Source organism: Salvelinus fontinalis, chromosome 34 (genome assembly GCF_029448725.1).
Source record: "Salvelinus fontinalis isolate EN_2023a chromosome 34, ASM2944872v1, whole genome shotgun sequence".
Lineage (NCBI taxonomy): Eukaryota > Metazoa > Chordata > Actinopteri > Salmoniformes > Salmonidae > Salvelinus > Salvelinus fontinalis.
Window position 1 is genome coordinate 4,508,680 of NC_074698.1, and position 19,947 is coordinate 4,528,626.

The 19,947-nt window shown below is 42.6% G+C and overlaps 2 protein-coding genes and 1 long non-coding RNA gene across 4 annotated transcripts; 2 read left to right on the plus strand and 1 right to left on the minus strand.

Moving 5' to 3' along the window:
• The first annotated feature begins 245 nt into the window (after nt 1-245).
• LOC129832888 (26S proteasome non-ATPase regulatory subunit 3-like) lies at nt 246-6,569 on the plus strand. The gene is made up of 12 exons (XM_055896990.1): nt 246-352; nt 460-624; nt 1,277-1,467; nt 1,682-1,819; nt 2,010-2,146; nt 2,324-2,514; nt 2,795-2,898; nt 3,488-3,602; nt 3,684-3,803; nt 3,947-4,050; nt 5,497-5,703; nt 6,306-6,569. The coding sequence occupies exons 2-12, from the start codon at nt 465-467 to the stop codon at nt 6,381-6,383; spliced, it is 1,545 nt and encodes a 514-aa protein (XP_055752965.1). The 5' UTR covers nt 246-352; nt 460-464; the 3' UTR covers nt 6,384-6,569.
• A 2,533-nt stretch (nt 6,570-9,102) lies between these two features.
• On the minus strand, nt 9,103-13,113 carry LOC129832889 (uncharacterized). Of its 2 annotated transcripts, XR_008756017.1 has the most exons (3): nt 12,909-13,110; nt 12,393-12,679; nt 9,103-11,493 (listed from the first exon to the last, which is right to left on the minus strand). It is a non-coding gene; the product is annotated as an uncharacterized LOC129832889 (long non-coding RNA). The 2 variants fall into 2 exon arrangements; XR_008756016.1 differs by having other exon boundaries at nt 9,103-12,679; nt 12,909-13,113.
• A 2,218-nt stretch (nt 13,114-15,331) lies between these two features.
• LOC129832890 (uncharacterized) lies at nt 15,332-19,203 on the plus strand. Its single transcript, XM_055896991.1, has 4 exons — nt 15,332-15,732; nt 16,277-16,408; nt 17,835-17,972; nt 18,138-19,203. The coding sequence occupies exons 1-4, from the start codon at nt 15,502-15,504 to the stop codon at nt 18,330-18,332; spliced, it is 696 nt and encodes a 231-aa protein (XP_055752966.1). The 5' UTR covers nt 15,332-15,501; the 3' UTR covers nt 18,333-19,203.
• Nucleotides 19,204-19,947: the final 744 nt, after the last annotated feature.

The window sequence follows — 19,947 nt, forward strand, 5'->3', positions numbered from 1 at the left end:
ACATAGGCTACAACTCTGTCAAAGCACTATAGGCCTACAATACATATTTTATTTGATCAAAACTCGACATAAATGGTTTGGATTATTAAGGAAGATGAGTGGAGCCCTAAACAAATTCAATATCTCTTTAAATTGGATTAAGAAAAGTATTATTATTACCAGATCACCCTGTTTTATATCTACATCAAGCAACAATTCGTACTAAAAGTAGCGTTACAGTGAAAATGATCACTTTATTCAGCTATCTATTACTTTTGACTGCTCGATATTATCATCATCAACTAGTATGGTACGTCTCCATAATCCTTTGCGTCTCACAATAGTTGCCAGTCATTCTGCCAACGAGAAAAATGTGAGTGTTGAATGGAGTCAAATAACTAACTGTGACTTCTACGTGGTTTATTTTTACATGGCTTATTGATAGGTAAGTTGTTTTTTTACTTGCACATTTCATTTCAGACAGTATGAAAGAGACAGCAGCCAAGAGACGCGAGAAAACCAAGGACTCCAAGGCTGAGAAACAGAAGGATGCGGGCCCCGAGCCGCAGGATGTGGAGATGCCGGAGGAGGACTCTGCTACTGCAGAAAAGAAACCCAAGGAACTTGATACCCTCACACTTGAAGGTAGCTAGCTAGATGGTTAGCTGCGGTTTAACACAAATACGGAAAAGGATATATTCAAACTCAATGTCAGATACGGAATATTGCAACTGCTTCGGGTTTTTGCTACCTAGCTAACGTTACTGTATGGAATGTTAGTTAGCAAGCTGTTGTTAGTCAATGTAACTAGCTAGCCAATTTGCCAGTTTTAATTGGCAATACTTGTTGAAATGCAGCTATCGTGAGAGAATGTAATTAGCTGACCTAGTTAGCCTTTTACTATATGTTCTGACTAACTGCGTTAACTCTGGTCTGACTTTATTCACTCGCTGTATTAGTAACTAGCTAGGTAGCTAACGTTAGCTAGCTAGCTAGCTATCTGGGTGCCTAACAACGAAATCCCCTAGTCATAGCTAGCTAGCTAGTTAATCAGTTTGCTAGCAATGTTAACTTCAATGCGTGTCAGTTGGAAATCACTTTACTGCCGTAACCTGTCAAAGCAGTAATTTTATATTCTTGTGTATCCAATTGTAGCTACCTAGCTTGCCAGGTCATTGTATTTACAAATCTTTTCAGTTTTGAATTGAGTGAAAGAACTGACATTAGCTGTCAGTTTTTTTTATCACTCGTCCATAAGTCTCTCCTTATGACCTTACTCCCACCTCTCCCGTTGCAGACATCAAGGAGCATGTGAAGCAGATAGAGAAGGCTGTGTCGGGCAAGGAGCCTCGCTTTGTGCTGAGGGCCCTGCGCGCCCTGCCCTCCACCAGCCGCCGCCTCAACCCCAACGTGCTACACAAGGCTGTGTCTGGCTTCTACACCTCCAACGCCGCTGGCAAAGAGTTCCTACTCAGCTTCCTAGAGGAGGTATGATGAGTGCAGATAGTATCAGATAGAAAAGACTGGTACTACTATTACAACTTCTATTGCTGAGAAACCTTGACTATGAACTATTACTCATTGCCTTTATCTCTGTCTCCTTTGGCAACTTGACTCATTTGATCCCTTTCTGTACGCTTCTGTCTTTCCTTTTCCCTCCTCTACCCACACCCTCTCCCCTCCATCTATTGCATCCATTCAGCCCATGGACACCGAGGGAGATGTCCAGTTCAGGCCCCGTATAGGGAAGGCAGCTGCCACCCCCCTGATCCCTGAGGCGGAGGCCTACCTGCAGCTGCTCCTGCTGGTTTACCTCACCAACAACAAACGCTACACAGAGGTGGGCTGACTGAGTTCACACACACTCTCTCGCTCTCATGCATGCACAGTACATATTTATGTTGTATTGAGCTCTGAATTCCCTTTGGTATATATAATGGTCACCACACGGTGGTCCTTAGAAAGAAATTATGTCTGGGTTAATTCCCGACTGCCTGTCTTGGTTGTTAGCTTCTCACTTCTCTCTGTAGGCCCAGAAGGTGTCAGATGAGCTCTTGCAGAAGATCGGACCTCAGAACCGGCGTGCTCTGGACCTGGTGGCTGCTAAGTGTTACTACTACCACTCCCGCGTCTACGAGTTCCTCAACCAGCTGGACACTGTGCGTAGGTAAGCCCACCAACACTTTCACTGACTGTTTTTGTTTTTTCTGACTTAAACCCATAGCGAGGATGACGGTCGGGAAAGATGGAGGTTGTTTCAAAAGGCAGTAGGCCAGTTTAAACCTATGCAAGTCAATATGTAATGCCTTCGATCGATTTTAAACTAAAAACCCTTCTCTCTCAGTTTCCTGCACACGCGCCTGAGGACGGCCACCTTGCGGCACGACGCCGACGGCCAGGCCACGCTTCTCAACCTGCTGCTGAGGAACTACCTGCAGTACAACCTGTACGACCAGGCTGAGAAGCTGGTGTCCAAGTCAGTCTTCCCTGAGCTGGCCAACAACAACGAGTGGGCCCGCTACCTCTACTACACAGGCGAGAGGGATTGGGAAGGAGAGGGACTGGGAAGGAGCCCTAAGCATATCAATTTCTGTTGACATAAGGTGTCACCCGGGATAAAACTGTATACATTTTACTAGTTGAAGACATCAGAAGTTGTTATTTAGTTTAATCACATTCAATTGAATTATGTTTATCAGGCCTCTACAGGTTTTGGAATGACTATAAGAAACTGCCTCAGAATATGAAAGAATTTGTAGTTGTGGCCTAGTTTGCTGCTTTTCCACTCTGATCGTTCTTTCCTCCAACCCTCCAGGTCGTATCAAGGCCATCCAGCTGGAGTACACAGAGGCTAGGAGGACCCTGACCAACGCCCTGAGGAAGGCCCCCCAACACACAGCTGTGGGCTTCAAACAGACAGTTAGTACACCCAGCATGCAGTTGTGCAATTATTACATTTTGCACACACATTTTACATGTTAGTCTTTTAGCAGACACTCTTATCCAGAGAAACTTAATGGCGCAATTAGGGTTAAGAACCTTGCTCAAGGGCACATCGAGAGATTTATCACCTAGTCGTCACAGGGATTTGAACCAGCAAACTTTTGGTTACTGGCCCAATGCTCTTAACCACTAGGCTACCTTATTAAAAAGGAGAAACTATTAAGGTTTCAAAGTTGTCACTAGAATTTCCTGTAGTGTGTTGCCTGACAACATATTGTCAATCAAACTTTATTTGTACAGCACATTTCTTACAGGGGATGATGCATTTCATTTAAAAAATAATAATATTTAGTTTTAAATGTATTTATTTTTTCTCTCCACTACACCTGCACACACAAACAAACAACTGAGACGCGCACAATGACTACATCTCATCTGCCAAGACCCACATGCTAATGCTATTTCAATAATTCATAGGATGCATTTCGAAGTGCTTAACAAATAAAATAGCCCACTGTATGCCACAAAGGTCAGGTTGTTCACATCTTCTCCCTCTCCCTATCAGGTTCACAAGTTGCTGATTGTGGTGGAGCTGTTACTTGGGGAGATACCAGACAGGCTGCAGTTCCGCCAGGCTCCCCTGAAGAGATCACTAGCACCCTACTTCCTGCTCACCCAGGGTAAATTGCCGGCAAGCTGGGTCATGAGAATGAGTCTTAAGCATGAGTAAGATGTGAACCCTGGTCTCTGTTCCCACTCAGCTGTCAGGACGGGTAACCTGGCCAAGTTCAACCAGGCCCTGGATCAGTTTGGAGAGAAGTTCCAGGCAGACGGCACCTACACCTTGATCATCCGCCTGCGACACAATGTCATCAAGACGGGTCAGTGACCAGCAGGCCTTTCACTTCAGGCTGTTCTTCCACATTCTCAGATGGCTTCCTCTTCTTTTAAAGTTTTTGGTCATGGTTCTTCATTTTTAGTACCTGACTGACTTGTTTATATTTAACCCCTTCTCTCCCTGTAGGTGTGCGTATGATCAGCCTGTCCTACTCTCGTATATCCCTGGCAGACATCGCTCAGAAGCTGCAGCTGGACAGTCCAGAGGATGCTGAGTTCATAGTGGCCAAGGTAACATGATCTACTACAGCCATACTCAATTGGTGGACCGCGATCCGAGCCCAGATTGGAGTCTATATGGTCTAGGGGTGTGGATCACAAAACCAGTCAGTATCTGGTTTGACCACCATTTGCCTCCTGCAGCGCGACAGATCTCCTTCACATAGAGTTGATCGGGCTGTTGATTGTGGAATGTTGTCCCTCTCCTCTTCAATGGCTGTGCGAAGTTGCTGGATCTTGGCGGGAACAGGAACACGCTGTCATACATGGCGATCCACAGCATCCCAAACATGCTCAATGGGTGACATGTCTAACTATGAAGCCCAAGGAAGAACTGGGACATTTTCAACTTCCAGGAATTGTGTACAGATTCTTGCAACATGGCATTGTCATGCTGAAACATGAGGTGATGGTGGTGCATGAATGGCACGACAATGGGCCTCAGGATCTCGTCACGGTATCTCTGCGCATTCAAATTGCCATCGATAAAATACAATTGTGTTCGTTGTCCATAGCTTATGCCTGCCCATAACCCCACCGCCACCATGGGGCACTCTGTTCACAACGTTGACATCAGCAAACCGCTCGCCCACATGACTCCATACACGCCATCTAACCGCTACAGTTGAAACCTGGATTCATCCGTTAAGACCACACTTCTCCAGCGTGCCAGTGGCCATGGAAGGTGAGCAATTATCCACTGAAGTCTGTTAGGATGCTGATCTGCAGTCAGGTCAAGGCCCTGGTGAGGACGCCGAGCATGCAGATGAGCTTCCCTGAGACATTTTGTGTAGAGATTCTTCGGTTGTGCAAACCCACAGTTTCATCAGCTGTCCAGGTGGCTGGTCTCAGATGATTGAGTAGGGGAAGAAGCCGAATGTGGAGGTCCTGGGCTGGTGTGGTTACATGTGGTCTGCAGTTGTGCGGCCGGTTGGACTTACTGCCAAATTGTCTAAAATGTCGGAGGTGGCTTATGGTAGAGAAATTAACATTACAGCTCTGGTGGAAATTTTTGTAGTCAGCATGCCAATTGCACACTCCCTTAACTTGAGACATGTGGCTTTGTGCACATGTGCAATGATCATGCTGTTTAATCAGCTTCTTGATAATGCCTCACCTGTCAGGTGTATGGACAAAGGAGAAATGCTCAATAACAGGGATGTAAACAAATTTGAGTGAAATAAGCTTTTTGTGCTTATGAAACATGGGATCGTTTTATTTTTGTTCAGTGTGTGTATATATTGTACCTTAAGCTCATGATTTATCCCCACCGCCTGCTCTACATCAACTCATACAAGGATTTCCTAAAGAGCATTAATAGAAAAGCACATCACTTGTGTGTGATAAATATGAATGCAGTCCTCAACTGTCCTAAGCCACAGGTGACATGGTGGCAAGGGAAACTACCTCAGTCTCTTACCGATTTTTCTTTCTCCCAACCTCATCCCTCTCTTCCAGGCTATCCGTGATGGAGTGATCGAAGCCAGCATCAACCATGAGAAGGGCTATGTTCAGTCTAAAGAGACCATGGACATCTACGGTACCAGGGAGCCCCAGCTGGCCTTCCACCAGAGGATCTCCTTCTGCCTGGACATACACAACATGTCTGTCAAGGCCATGAGGTTTCCACCCAAGGCTTACAACAAGGACCTAGAATCAGCAGAGGTGTGTACCAACTTTTTACTACTCCTTGTATTAGCCCCTGAAATTGACTGTCGTAGGGGTTCTTTTGTAGGAGATAATATGAAATTGTTCTTTACCTGTGCTGCTGAACTACCAGTATACTATATTTTCCTGTTATGACCACAAGGGGGCAGTGTTAACTAGTTTTGTAATGTTATATTTGGGACTAGAATTTCAGACTAAATGCTAACTCATTCTAAAATGTTAGCTATTTGCAAACTTAATCATTTTAAAGATGCATTATGCATAAATCACTCCACCATTTTCTGGTTGCTAAGTCTAATAGTTTGCCTAATTTCAGTTTGTGAGATTCATTGTACCATCTAAACCACTGAAATATATTTTCCATAACCCAAAATATTATATTTTCAGCTGTTTGAAGCTGATGTACAAAACCAATTTTCAAGATGAAAAAACAAAACTTCAGAATGGGGAGGCATAGAAATAGGGCACATAGAACAGATATACTGCTTAGACTTGCTTTCAATGAGAATGACAGCTCTATAACACATTTCTGTGGGAATTTGGTCAGGTCTCCCGAAAAGTTACATACTGCAGCTTTAGTGTGTTTATTTACATTTCAGGAGCGCAGAGAGCGGGAGCAGCAGGACCTGGAGTTCGCCAAGGAGATGGCGGAAGATGACGATGACAGTTTCCCATGATCCTCTGAGAGGAACGAGTGCAAGGATGCCTTATTGTTTTTTTACCCTTTCTCTCCCCCCTCTATCCTTCCTCCTCCCTCTTGTAATAGTTGTTTTGTTTATTTCTCTGCAGGCACAAGGCTATTTCTAACATTATATATGTATGTTAGCATTAACATACAATAAGAACACTTCCATTCAAACCTACCACTGGTCCTCGTTGTCCCTACTTTTAGACTTTGCGTGTCACTGTTAACTTGCTGGGAGAAGCATTTTGTGTATCTGTATTGGGTTTGAGGCCAGCACATAATAAGTCTTTGTCAATTTAATTTATAATTTGGGGAACACTCATTTGTACAGTGAATGTCTAGCAAACTAAGAGCCTTTTGGCACAGAGCAGCTTGTATTTAAGCTTTTCTGTCAGGAATTATGTTGGCTCCTTGATTTGTTATTCTTGCTGCGCAATGCAATTCAATATCTTGACAACAGCCCTTTCTAAAATGCAGATATGGAAACTCATATTTCAAAATACCTTGAGGAAATCAATTAATTTGTTGTCCCTCTTTAGAACTGTGTGATGTTGAGCTCAACTAGTTAGATTTGTCTCTACCTCATTGTTCACGGCTCCTGTTCCTTCCTCTGATTTCTTAATTTACCTCTTTCTCCTGCCCCGTAGGGTGTATCCCAATTTATATCTTTTGTTCCATTAGCTTCATGGATTTAACAGAAATGACTGGTATAATAGTGCATTCGGAAAGTATTCAGACCCCTTGACTTTTTCCACATTTTGTTACGTTAGCCTTATTTTTTCCCCCCTCAATCTACACACAATACCCCATAATGACAAAACAAAAACAGTTTTTTAGAAAATTTGGCCAAATTATAAATAATTGAAATATTACATGTACATAAGTATTCAGACCCTTTACTCAGTACTTTGTGCAAGTGCCTTTGGCAGTGCTTACAACCTTGAGTCTTCTTGGGTATTTCGCTATAAACTTGGCACCTGTTTTTGGGGAGTTTCTCACATTCTCTGGAGATCCTCTCAATCTGTCAGGTTGGATGAGGAGCGTCGGCTGCACAGCTGTTTTCAGGTCTCTCCAGAGATGTTTGATCGTGGTCAAGTCCGGGCTCTGGCTGGGCCACTCAAGGACATTAAGACTTCTCCCGTGTGCTTAGGGTTTTTGTCCTGTTGGAAGGAGAACTGTCGCCCCAGTCTGAGGTTCTGAGCGCTCTGGAGCAGGTTTTCATCAAGGATCTCTCTGTACTTTGCTCCGTTCATCTTTCCCTCGATCCTGACTAGTCTCCCATACCTGCCTCTGAAAAACATCCCCACAGCATGATGCTGCCACCAACATGCTTCACTTTAGGGATGGTGCCAGGTTTCCTCCAGACGTGACGCTTGGCATTCAGGCCAAAGAGTTTAATCTTGGTTTCGTCAGACCAGAGAATCTTGTTTCTCATGGTCAGAGTCCTTTAGGTGCCTTCTGGCAAACTATAAGCGGGCTGTCATGTACCTTTTACTGAGGAGTGGCGTCCGTCTGGCCACTCTACCATAAAGGCCTGATTGGTGGAGTGCTGCAGAGATGATCCTTCTGGAAGGTTCTCCTATCTCCAGAGGAACTCTGGAGCTCTGTCAGTGACCATCGGGTTCTTGGTTACCTCCCTGACCAAGGCCCTTCTCCCCCAATTGCTCAGTTTTGGCTGGGCGGCCAGCAAGAGTTTTGGTGGTTCCAAACTTCTTCCATTAAAGAATGGAGACCACTGTGTTCTTGGGAACCTTAAATGCTGCAGACTTTTTTTTTCTTCTTTTTTTTTTAAACCCATCCCCAGATCTGTGCCTTGACACAATCCTGTCTCGGAGCTCTATGGACAATTCCTTCCACCTCGTGACTTGGTTTTTGCTCTCACATGCATTGTCATCTGTGGGACCTTTCCAAATCATGTCCAATCAATAGAATTTACCACATGTGGACTCCAATTGAGTTGTAGAAACGTCAAGGATGATCAATGGAAGCAGGATGCAGCTGAGCTGAATTTCGAGTCTCATAGCAAAGGGTCTGAATTCTTATGTAAATAAGGTATTTAATTTGTATTTGTAAGAAATTGCGAAATGTTTTACCTGTTCACTTTGTTATTTTGTGTAGATTGAAACATTTAATTGAATCCATTAGAGTAAGGCTGTAACAAAATGTGGAAGAAGGGTTCTGAATACTTTGACTGCACTATATAAACCAGTCATATAATGCAGTCCTGTACCAGTCACTTCCTGTAAAATGCATCAAGCAAAGTGAACAATGCCCATGCCAACACCAATCCAGTGCTTTTCAATATCTGCAGACTAGTGAATGAGTCATACTTCAGGAGGAGGGAGAGATTATTGGGACACAAACATACAGTAAAAAGCCCCTTGCAAGGTAATGATGGTTCTAGAGCATCGTGCTTGATTACTTAATCGCTGAGATGAAAATGTTAAGGCGTTAGGCAAAATCTATTGATAATGTTAGGGATCATGGCTCGTGTGCACTAGCAAGCGGTAAATTGCCTTTGCGTGTGGGTCTGCTGACCTTAATTGCCTACCGTCTGTAAGCTGTTAGTGTCTTAACGACCGTTCCACAGGTGCATGTTCATTAATTGTTTATGGTTCATTGAAGAAGCATGGGAAACAGTGTTTAAACACTTTACAATGAAGATCTGGGAAGTTATTTGGATTTTTACAAATCATCTTTGAAAGACAGGGTCCTGAAAAAGGGACGTTTATTTTTTTGTTGAGTTTACTGAGACATCAATGGTTACACATTGTAACTAATAGACTAGAAACAGGATTTAGCTAGTTAAAGGCTGATTTGTCATTAATATATACAGAAATAGAATTTAAAAAACAATCTAATTTCCTTCATCTGGATTGATCTGATAAACACAGGATAGGTGTAGTATTATATCAAATGAGACTTAATTTTAACCAGCAGAGACAAATACTTTATTGAAAGAAGTTACCAGACGAGCTAAATAACTTCTACGCTCGCTTCGAGGCAAGTAACACTGAAACATGCATGAGAGCATCAGCTGTTCCGGAAGACTGATCACGCTCTCCGCAGCCAATGTGAGTAAGACTTTTAAACAGGTTAACATTCACAAGGCCGCTGGTCGAGACGGGTTACCAGGACATGTACTCCGAGCATGCGCTGACCAACTGGCATTCCAACTGGCAAGTGTCTTCACTGACATTTTCAACCTCTCCCTGACCGAGTCTGTAATACCAACATGTTTCAAGCAGACCGCCATAGTCCCTGTGCCCAAGAACACTAAGATAACCTGCCTAAATGACTAACGACCCGTAGCACTCACATCTGTAGCCATGAAATGCTTTGAAAGGCTGGTCATGGCTCACATCAACACCATTATCTCAGAAACCCTAGACCTACTCCAATTTGCATACCGCATGAACAGATCCACAGATGACGCAATCTCTATTGCACTCCACACTGCCCTTTCTCACCTGGACAAAAAGGAACAACTATGTGAGAATGCTATTCATTGACTACAGCTCAGTGTTCAACACCATAGTGCCCTCAAAGCTCATCACCAAGCTAAGGACCCTGGGACTAAACATCTCCCTCTGCAACTGGATGGTAAGGGTAGGTAACAACACATCCACCATGCTGATCCTTAACAAGGGGGCCCCTCGGGGGTGCGTGCTCAGACCTCCTGTACTCCCTGTTCACTGCATGGCCAGGCATGACTCCAACACCATCATTAAGTGTGCTGATGACAACAGTGGTAGGCCTGACCACCGACAACGATGAGACAGTCTATAGCAGGGGTGTCAAACTCATTCCACGGAGGGCCTAGTGTCTGCAGGTTTTTGGTTTTTCCTTTCAATAAAGCCCTAGACAACCAGGTGTGGGGAGTTCCTAACTAATTAGTGATGTTAATTCATCAATCGAGTATAAGGGAGGAGCGAAAACCCGCAGACACTCGGCCCCCCGTGGAATGAGTTTGACACCTGTGGTCTATAGGGAGGAGGTCAGAGACCTGACCGTGTGGTGGAAGGACAACAACCTCTCCCTCAACGTGATCAAGACAAAGGAGGACTACAGGAAAAGGAGGACCGAGCACACCCCCATTCTCATTGACAGGGCTGTAGTGGAGCAGGTTGAGAGCTTCAAGTTCCTTGGTGTCCACATAAACAAACATTGTCCAAGCAGACCAAGACAGCCGTGAAGGGGGCACGACAAAACCTATTCCCCCTCAGTAGACTGAAAAGATTGAAGGAGAGAGACTGTTATTGAGAAAATAAGGTAGCTAAAGAGTGTTCATCAGGAATCTGTGTGGTCTCACCTGGTGTCCACACGAAGTGGCTTCAGAGTACTTTATGCTGAAAAACATGAACGGACACAAGGACAAACAATATAGCGTAATTATAGAAATAATGAAGTGTCTTACTATTCTCCATGGTTGGCCCTCTTGCCTATTCTTTGAAGGTGGAAGGAGCCAGTTATACACTTGAGCCTGATTACTGCACAACACAATCCATCAGATTGATACATGAGTGTTTAGGTGTGGGTTATAGGGTGTCTAATTGTTCTAAATTTTATCAATATGGGTGACTTAAAATAGTCTTTTGTTTTTGTACAGACATCACACCCTTACCTAAACAGCACCCTCACCTGAGAAGTAGAAATCAAAGGGAGAGAAACTGTGAATTGAATAACTGCAGTTGACATAGCTAAGTAAATTGAATAATACTCTTATTGCAATGTGGATGACTCATAAAAAAGCCTTTGGTTGTGCATAGTGTAGTCTATGGTGTTGCCATGGAACAGCACCCTCTTCGAAGAAGTAGGAGGTGAAGATCTCCCGCACACGGATTGCTTCTCTTGCTGCGTTGTTGGACCCCATCCTTGAAACATCCTGCAGAGCAGCAGACTTCTCTGGCACACGGCGGCGAGCTGCAGATCCCCTCCTTGTCCTTGTGTCCGTCCTCAGGAAGTTATGCAGAACACAGGTAGCCTTCACACGCCTGAATTCCTCCAGGAGGTAGTCCCAGATGGCCCTGGTCACCCAACCGTGCAGTATCCTACATGGTAACTAGGCAATCATTTTGAAGGAATCTCCAGTTACAAGGTAACTAGGAAAATGGAAGATAATGTCATTATTAGACTTTTACATCACCAGACCATTGTGGATTACTAAAGTATAATATCCCTTACAATAAATCATGATAACATTGGATTGATAGATGCATGAACACACATACAGTTGAAGTCGGAAGTTTACATACACCTTAGCCAAATACATTTAAACTCAGTTTTTCACAATTCCTGACATTTAATCCTAGTAAAAATTCAGTTTTAGGTCAGTTAGGATCATCAATTCATTTTAAGAATGTGAAATGTCAGAATAATAGTAGAGAGAATGATTTCTTTCAGCTTTTATTTCTTTCATTACATTCCCAGTGGGTCATAAGTTTACAGACACTCAATTAGTATTTTATAGCATTGCCTTTAAATTGGGTCAAACGTTTCGGGAAGCCTTCCACAAGCTCCCCACAATAAGGTGGGTGAATTTTGGCCCATTCCTCCTGACAGAGCGGGTGTAACTGAGTCAGGTTTGTAAGCCTCCTTGCTCGCACATGCTTTTTCAGTTCAGTTTACATAACTGAGTGTATGTAAACTTTTGACCCACTGGAATTGTGATACAGTGAATTATAAGTGAAATAATCTGTCTGTAAACAATTGTTGGAAAAATTACTTGTCATGCACAAAGTAGATGTCCTAACCGACTTGCCAGAACTATAGTTTATTAACAAGACATTTGTGGAGTGGTTGAAAAACGAGTTAATGACTCTAACCTAAGTGTTTGTAAACTTCCTACTTCAACTGTATGTGCATGTGTAGCATGTGACAATAACAGGATCATATCAAGGATAGAGTCACAAATGAATACATAAATACTACTTGAAGCTTGATGACGAGTTGATCATTTGAATCAGCTCTGCAGTGCTAAGGCAAAAACAAAAATGTGCACCCCTTTGAGTTCCCAGGACCAGGACTGAGAACCGCTGCTCTTCATTGGGACCTCTTCATATGTAGACAGGCTTTCATAGCTCTCTTTATCTAAAGAGAAAACCTCACCACAGACTTCATTATACTCAAATTACACTGCACTGTAATAGTATGTTACTATTATCTCCGTCCATACTTGGGACAGGAACTACACAAAAGTACCTGCCCTATCCAGAATAGCCTCCTCTCTCACTTTGACAGTTGGGGCTGTTATCCTTTCACCCTCCTCCATGGCTGTTAGCTAGCTACCTGCAAATGCATTTGGAGTTAGTTTTTTTACAGAGATAAATACATAAAGATAGCTAGCTAACTTCATATTAGCTAGTTAACTTAATTAAATATCACCAGCTACCTATCTGTACAGTATGTGAAGTTGAACAGCTAGCTCATTTGGCAGCTCATTTGAGTTAGCCTGCACTGTAGCTAGTTAGGTAATAATACATCGTTTATTTTACATTTTCGAAATGTATTTACTTACTTGAATAGGTTCTCCCAGCCTTGTGGACAATTGGAAACAGGGCAAAGTTTGTTTGTCACCAGAGTGTTTTAGAGGATATTACTATTGAACTATTTACCCATTTAATAACCATACGTTCATACAAACTTGTTTTTATTTTTCTAACCTTCATACAAACATGCTATGCTGAATTCTTGACGCACAATCTAACGTGCTGCTGTCATATGCTGCCAGCACGCCCACAAGCGAGTCACAATGGGCGGCGTAAGCGGCACGCGGCAATGTACGGTTATCTAGTGTGCATTCCCCATGAAAATTAATGGGAAGCGGTGTTTCACCGCGCGGCACCATGTGCTCTTGAACACGGGGGTCAGTCATAATGATACATTCTATATTCAACAGTTTAGCATTGCTGGTAGGCACAACAAATGTAAGAAAAAAAATCCTACATTAGAAAAGAATTTATGCAATCAAAACTAGCTTATAGCGCTGTCATGCCAATTCTAGAAAGGATATAAGCTATTCATAAACGTCATGATAAATGGTACATTATAAACTGGGTGGTTCGATTCCTGAATTCTGATTGGCTGACAGTCGTGGTATATCAGACCATATACCACGGGTATGACAAAACATGTATTTTTACTGCTGTAATTATCTTGGTAACCAGTTTATATTAGTAATAAGGCACCTCGGGGGTTTGTGATGTATGGCCAATATACCACCGCTAAGGGCTGTTAACGCGATGTTAACGGATATTGGTCATATAGCACATCTCCTCGGGCCTTATTGCTTAATTAAGACGCTGGGAATGAGGTCAGTTATTACCTAAGAAAGGGATTTGTAGTCAAGAGAACAAGTGAGCATACCTTGTAATCAAGATACGTGTGAGCTTGATGTCATTGCACAATGGCCAAATCCTGAAGTAAGACTAATTTACTTGCGCAAATAAGGATTTCACAAACGGGGATATTAGTCTTCAATTGTTCTGAGGAAATGAAATGGGAACAAAGCATTAGGTAACCCAACCTTATTTCCTTAGTTTCCTACTCAGAGAGTAGCATACATAACATGTCGAATTGCTACAACTAGAGTTGTGAAATTATGTACATGTATTTTTTTCGGAGTAATGTAGCCCTACATGAACGTCACTGAAAATGCCATAAGGTTTTTTCAGTCTTGGGCTCGCCATGACGTCAACACAGCTACACGTGCGAACGTTCGGTGCAGTGTGTTTGGATGTGCGACTGTTTTGTAGAGCGCATATAGCTATTTTCAATCATAGCCTATTGTCCGCAGCGTGACCGTTCACTTCAGGCTATTGAATTAAAAAACAAATAAACGAATGTGACATTTTTCTGAATTATAGGCTAGAACTCATTTCCCAACCACAAATGTAAATTAAAGGGTAAAATAATAAGAAGTATAGCCTATAAGTCAAGTCACCAGCTAGGCCTATTTAAAGTGCATTTCATAAGTCTCAACACACTTTACAGATAAAATGTTGTTTAATACATGGGGTTTGAACACATACAGTTAAACATTAGGGAGTCTAGTAGGGCAGGAGTTACAGTGAGTCCAGACAGTGACAGCCAAGTGAAAAGGTGGAGGGACACAGGGTAGGACAGAGTAGATGGAGAGTGCAGAATGGATCCAATCAATATTAGGCAATTAATAGCTTTGTTTCATTTATTTGATTCATAATATGCAGCTCAAAGTGCTTTACAATAAGCTCTAGGAAATACAATATTGGCCCAATAAAATAAAAAATAATAGCGTTATAATAGATGTAAAACAGCAGAATACAACAATTAGGCTTAGCCTATATATAGTTTCTGTATTGAAAGCCTAATAGGCTAGTTGTCTTTTTTTTAATCATAAGCACAGTTTTAATCACATGCATTATATATTTGCTCATGTTCTTATTTTTTGAATGCGTGCCAAGATCACAAGGTCATCAGGAAGTAGCATTTCTATCTCTTAATGGCTTTATTCAATATGTAAAACTGAAGCGTTACAGATTCCCAGATAGAAATGTAAAGGTAGCCTAATTTCCGATTGGGCCTACTACATATGTAGGTTTATCGTGAATTCGGTGAATAAAGCAGAAACATTTCCTTTACATTTCAACCACGCTGTAAAGCTCGACTTCCGCAAATCAGATTGAATAGAGCCCAAATTATTAGTCACTCACTATTGCAGGTTTACAATGACCCTCCAGTACAATGACCCTTCAGTGGAAATTCCCATGAAACATACTTGATTCATATAAATACTTCAAGTCTCCCTCAAATGGGAGATAAGAAAAAATCCTACATATTTAGCAAAATAGACTAACCATACTGACACGGAATGAACACTCTCAAAAGTAAGTTATATTTTATATGATATATTTATAAATACATTTGACTAGGACACTATTAATTAGTGTATTTGTTCTTCTCGATGCAACTTTTTTAAAACTTGGAAACAATATTTTGTTAAAATTGTCTGAAGAAAATCATAATAGCTTGGACATATTTTGAGTGGTTGTCTCCATTTTTATTGTGGCATTTTTATTGGGCTACTGCGTACCTCAACGCACTATATTTGGCACGCTCCCCTTTCTTGCATAATGTTCTGCGCGGCACTGGCTGTACCAGAGTTCAACTTGTTCAGAATCTGTATGGTCATAGAGTCGTTCTGCAGCTGTTTTTTATTTCTCCAAGTTGTAGGTCTGCTCTGCTGTTTAGCTTTTCTGGTCCGGTCCGCACACATTCCAGAGAGGTCAATGGACGCAAGGAGTTTGGTCGAAAAAATATTAGTCAACATCCCTGTGGTTCACGGGTCCAGTGTCAAAATCACGGTAAGTCTATTGGGCGACGATGCCCTGTTCTTACGTGGTGTGTATGGTCTTTACTGTATGTAATTTATCGCAAACTTTTATGGGTAAAATTACGCAGCTTTGCATGGTCTTTAATAATCCTCGATTTGAGTTGAAATCACGTTGACCGTTAGATCATGCAAACATTGTGTTGTTTTTGGGTAAAACAAACCCTAGCACACGACATTACATATTTGCATTGAAGAATGCAAAGCATGTATCTAACAAAGATCAATATCACATTTAGCTGCTGCTAAATTTAGTAAATGCAATCATTCCTTGTAGCTGCAGGCAAATTTAGGAAAATATACAGGTAGGTTTAGTTAAATTGCAAAACAAATGCATCTCTTTGTGCATTTAAACTTGCTGTGGTTTGGTTTTATAACCTGTCATGACCACTAACACCACAGATTCCAAAAGTGCACTAACCCCAACTTCTCTGCTTGACCTGCAGTCAACCCATAGACATACATGTATGCATTACATTGGCTCCAGCTCTATAACCACTCCTCTCCTCTTCTCCTAGGGCCTGACCCTTGACCCGTCCAGCCAGTCTAGGAACATACCGTACCAGTCCATGGTGACCTCCCTGGGCATCCCCGCAGCACCAGAACTAAAGACTGTCTGCAGACCCCTAAACCAAATCGACTTCACCCTGGTGAGTGTGTGTGTCAGTGCCGGCCGCTGCCGTTTAAGATCAGGGAGGACGATCTTTTTTTTTTATGAGCATGGCCTTATTTCTATTACAGCATATTGGATGACTGTCATTCATATTCCATTCACCCAGCTCAATGTAACATCAATAGGTTTAGACTACTACATGATACAATCCCCCCCCCCCCCCCCATATACCCATCATGATATTGCTACAACCTATACAACGTAGTTGCACAGGTCGAGAGCCGCCTCGCTAGCTAAGCAAGTAAAAGTGGAAAAAAAAATACAACGAAATATGTCTCTCTCTCTTTTGCTTCGCCTTAATTTTTGACGAAATTCATTTGTTCAAAACTGTCCAGCTATTGTCTCTCTCTGAGTCGACTACTCGCCGCATTTTATACACTGCAGTGGTAGGTAGCTAGCTGTAGGTTATGCGTTCAGTACTAGATTCAATCTCTGATCCTTTGATTGGATGGGCAACATGTCAGTTCATGCTGCAAGAGCTCTGATAGGTAGGAGGAAGTTGTCATAATTAATGTGTAAGTCTATGGAACGGGGTGAGAACCGTGACCCTCCTAGGTTTTGTATTGAAGTCAATGTAGCCAGACAAAGATGGAAACTAGCTGTCCTCCAGCTACACCATGGTGCAACCCTGCAAAGTGCTGTTGAGGCTGTTGGGTTGTAATTTGAAATACTTGCGACACCAGAAGTTAATGGTTATATGTAGGAGGAATGTATATGGTTGGGTCAACGGAGGTTGGATATGAGCAATGGGCTTGGAGAGTTACTAAGTGAGGGAAAAGGCAATCACATGGTTGCGGTCACTGATAAGGGTGGATAACTGTGGATTAGTGAGGAATGGGGGCCGAGGTCAGGTCACATGAAGGGAGAAGGAACAGTTTATTGCACACGTCACTTAACTTCCCGCCATGTTTAGAGAAAAGGAGGAGACTCCGCCTAAAGTGGGGTGTAAATACTTGTGCTGGTGGGAATATGTCTTTGTCTTTTCAGCTGTCTGACCCATTGGGTGAATAAACTTAGTTTGAGCTTTTCCTAGTTGTCTGTTAGTTTTTACTCTGTTTACTTAGAACCTAACACCACTGTAGACCTTCATTGCTAAACAGTGCGCTTTAATCAATTATTTGGTGACGTGAATATATTTTGTATAGTTATCTAAAAAGGATACCTTTAATGTTTCACTAATTTGTATTTTTATGAAACTCACTGAGGAGGATGGTCTTTCCCTTCCTCCTCTGAGGAGCCTCCACTTGTGTGTGTGAAGGGGAAACAATGCTACGGTTCTCCTGAATGTTGCAGATAGAAGCTGACATGAATAGTTCTGACCCGATTCCTTATTGCGTTGTGTCCTAGCATACTGGCCATGGTCCATTTTAGTTGACTGACCAGCTGTGTGCTTCTGCCTACAGGAGGTGTGTCTGAGCAGTATGTCTGCGGGGCTGCAGCTGTATCAGGATGTGCTGGGTGTGCTGAAGGAGCGTGTGACCACTGAAAAGGTGACAGGACTCCTGGCTGACATCAGAGACCTGCTGGCCCAGGTCAACAAGGTGAGACTGACACACACAAACTCCCTGAGTAATAGGAAGTAGAAACATCTGCCCATGCATGCACACTGGCACAAGATCATAGAGGTCCTACACTCATATCGTCACACTTGAGATGTTCGTTTAGGTTAATAACCTTCTGTATGTGTGTGCTTTTGTGTTGTTCAGATGCAGGAGCCGGGCCAGATGAGCAGTGTGGCCCAGTATGAGGCCTCGGGACTGGCCTCACTCCTCCCAGGGGACTACGAGGTTCAGGTTGCCACTCACTTTATCCTGTTGCAGCTCCGTGACTTCACACAGAACCTGAAACGCAGCCTGCGCAACGTCGAACACCTGACTTCCAGGCCAGGACAGAGCAGCTGAACAAAGTGCCTGGGCTGCACTCTACAGCAGCAGCAAAACCTGTGCAGACGTGGATGGAGGACCGGAGTGGGGTCGTCCGTGCCAGAAGCCTATTGGACATCTAAGGCAGCTGCGTAGTGATGTCGCCTGGCTGAAACATATTTAATATCTATTCGAGCCTGCTTCAGTCTTTCTATCTATTCTGTCAATCAAGGTCAAATGGGACATTTGAAAACATGAAGCAAGCGGAGCACTTGATCTGAGAGAGGGGGACACTACACAATTGGTTTTGGTGCCATCCCCTATCTGCCAAGATCTGGTCCTCATCCTATAACTGCAGGTCGCTGGCCTTGTTCTGTTCCCCATCAATTGGTACAATAGCAACTGGTCAAGGACTGCCGGCGTTTCTTCTTCTCTTTCTCTCCATGAGGGTTTAGTTCTTAGCTTGTCCTGCCAACCTACGACACCTCTGATTGCTGTCTCAAGAGTTTCCTTGAGATAAAGCAACACTGATAGCTGCCAGATAGTGGCAAGTCCCCACCTGCACTCCCACTAACTCGAATGTGCGATAAACCATGGCCACTGTTTGATACTTATTTATACTTATTTATACTTTAAAAAAATATTTATATTTATGAAGTACTGGGATATTTGTTTGTGTATTTTAATTTATTTTGTTTGCGTATGCATGTATTTATTTATTTAATGTATTTATACTGTATGTGTTTTTTTATTGATTGATACAGTCATCCCTAGAATAATTTTCTGGTGGGTGTCAAAATATTTGTATTGTATGTGGTTTGGCAGAGAGGTAAAACAAATGTTATATACCAGGATCACTGATCTCCTTCCCTTTGTTTTATTTATTATATATATTTTTTACAGGACAGTAGGAAGTCGGGAGACATGTATAGAACAAACAGTGAGGAAGGGTTTTAGACGACCGGCCGAGTTGCGACTTGATCCCGTCGCCTTGAAGGCATGTTGTAACGGTTTTGACTTGAGGTTATTGTTTGTAGGGGTGCCAGGTAGGTTGTGCCTACCAGAGAAAATATTGATTTTCTCCTTTTTGTTTGTGAGGGAATGAGTCCCGTCTGGTCCGTCAAGTCTACACCAATACAAAGGGCACATGTAAAAGTCAGTATGGACATACACTTTTCATAAACCCTTAAAACTTAGGGAATAACTTCAAAACAACTGTTCTTTTGCATTGGTTGTATTACCAACATAAATGATCTCTCTCACACACACATAATAATATAACAAACAATGAGCTCTGGTTCCTCCAGAAATGTCCTGTACCTCGGGCCTAAAAGAGTCCAGCCCGGTAAAGGAGTTCAGTGATCTCAAGTGACCTTAGTCACGCAATGTTTGTCTGTTCATAAAAGTAGCTTAAACCCAGTCTCAATCATACAATCAAAATATCAAACTCTTTTACTACACAACCATAAAGAGTATCAAATCTCAGTAGTCTTCAACTACAACTGACCCCAAATCAATACAGTATAAATAACATTCAAACAAATGAAATACCGTATGCAAAAAAGGTTGTAGTCAGGAAAATCCAATCCGCTAACAGATCTCCAGCAGAGAAAGGCCACTACGAAGCAGCCGAGACCAACAGATGTGCAGTCCA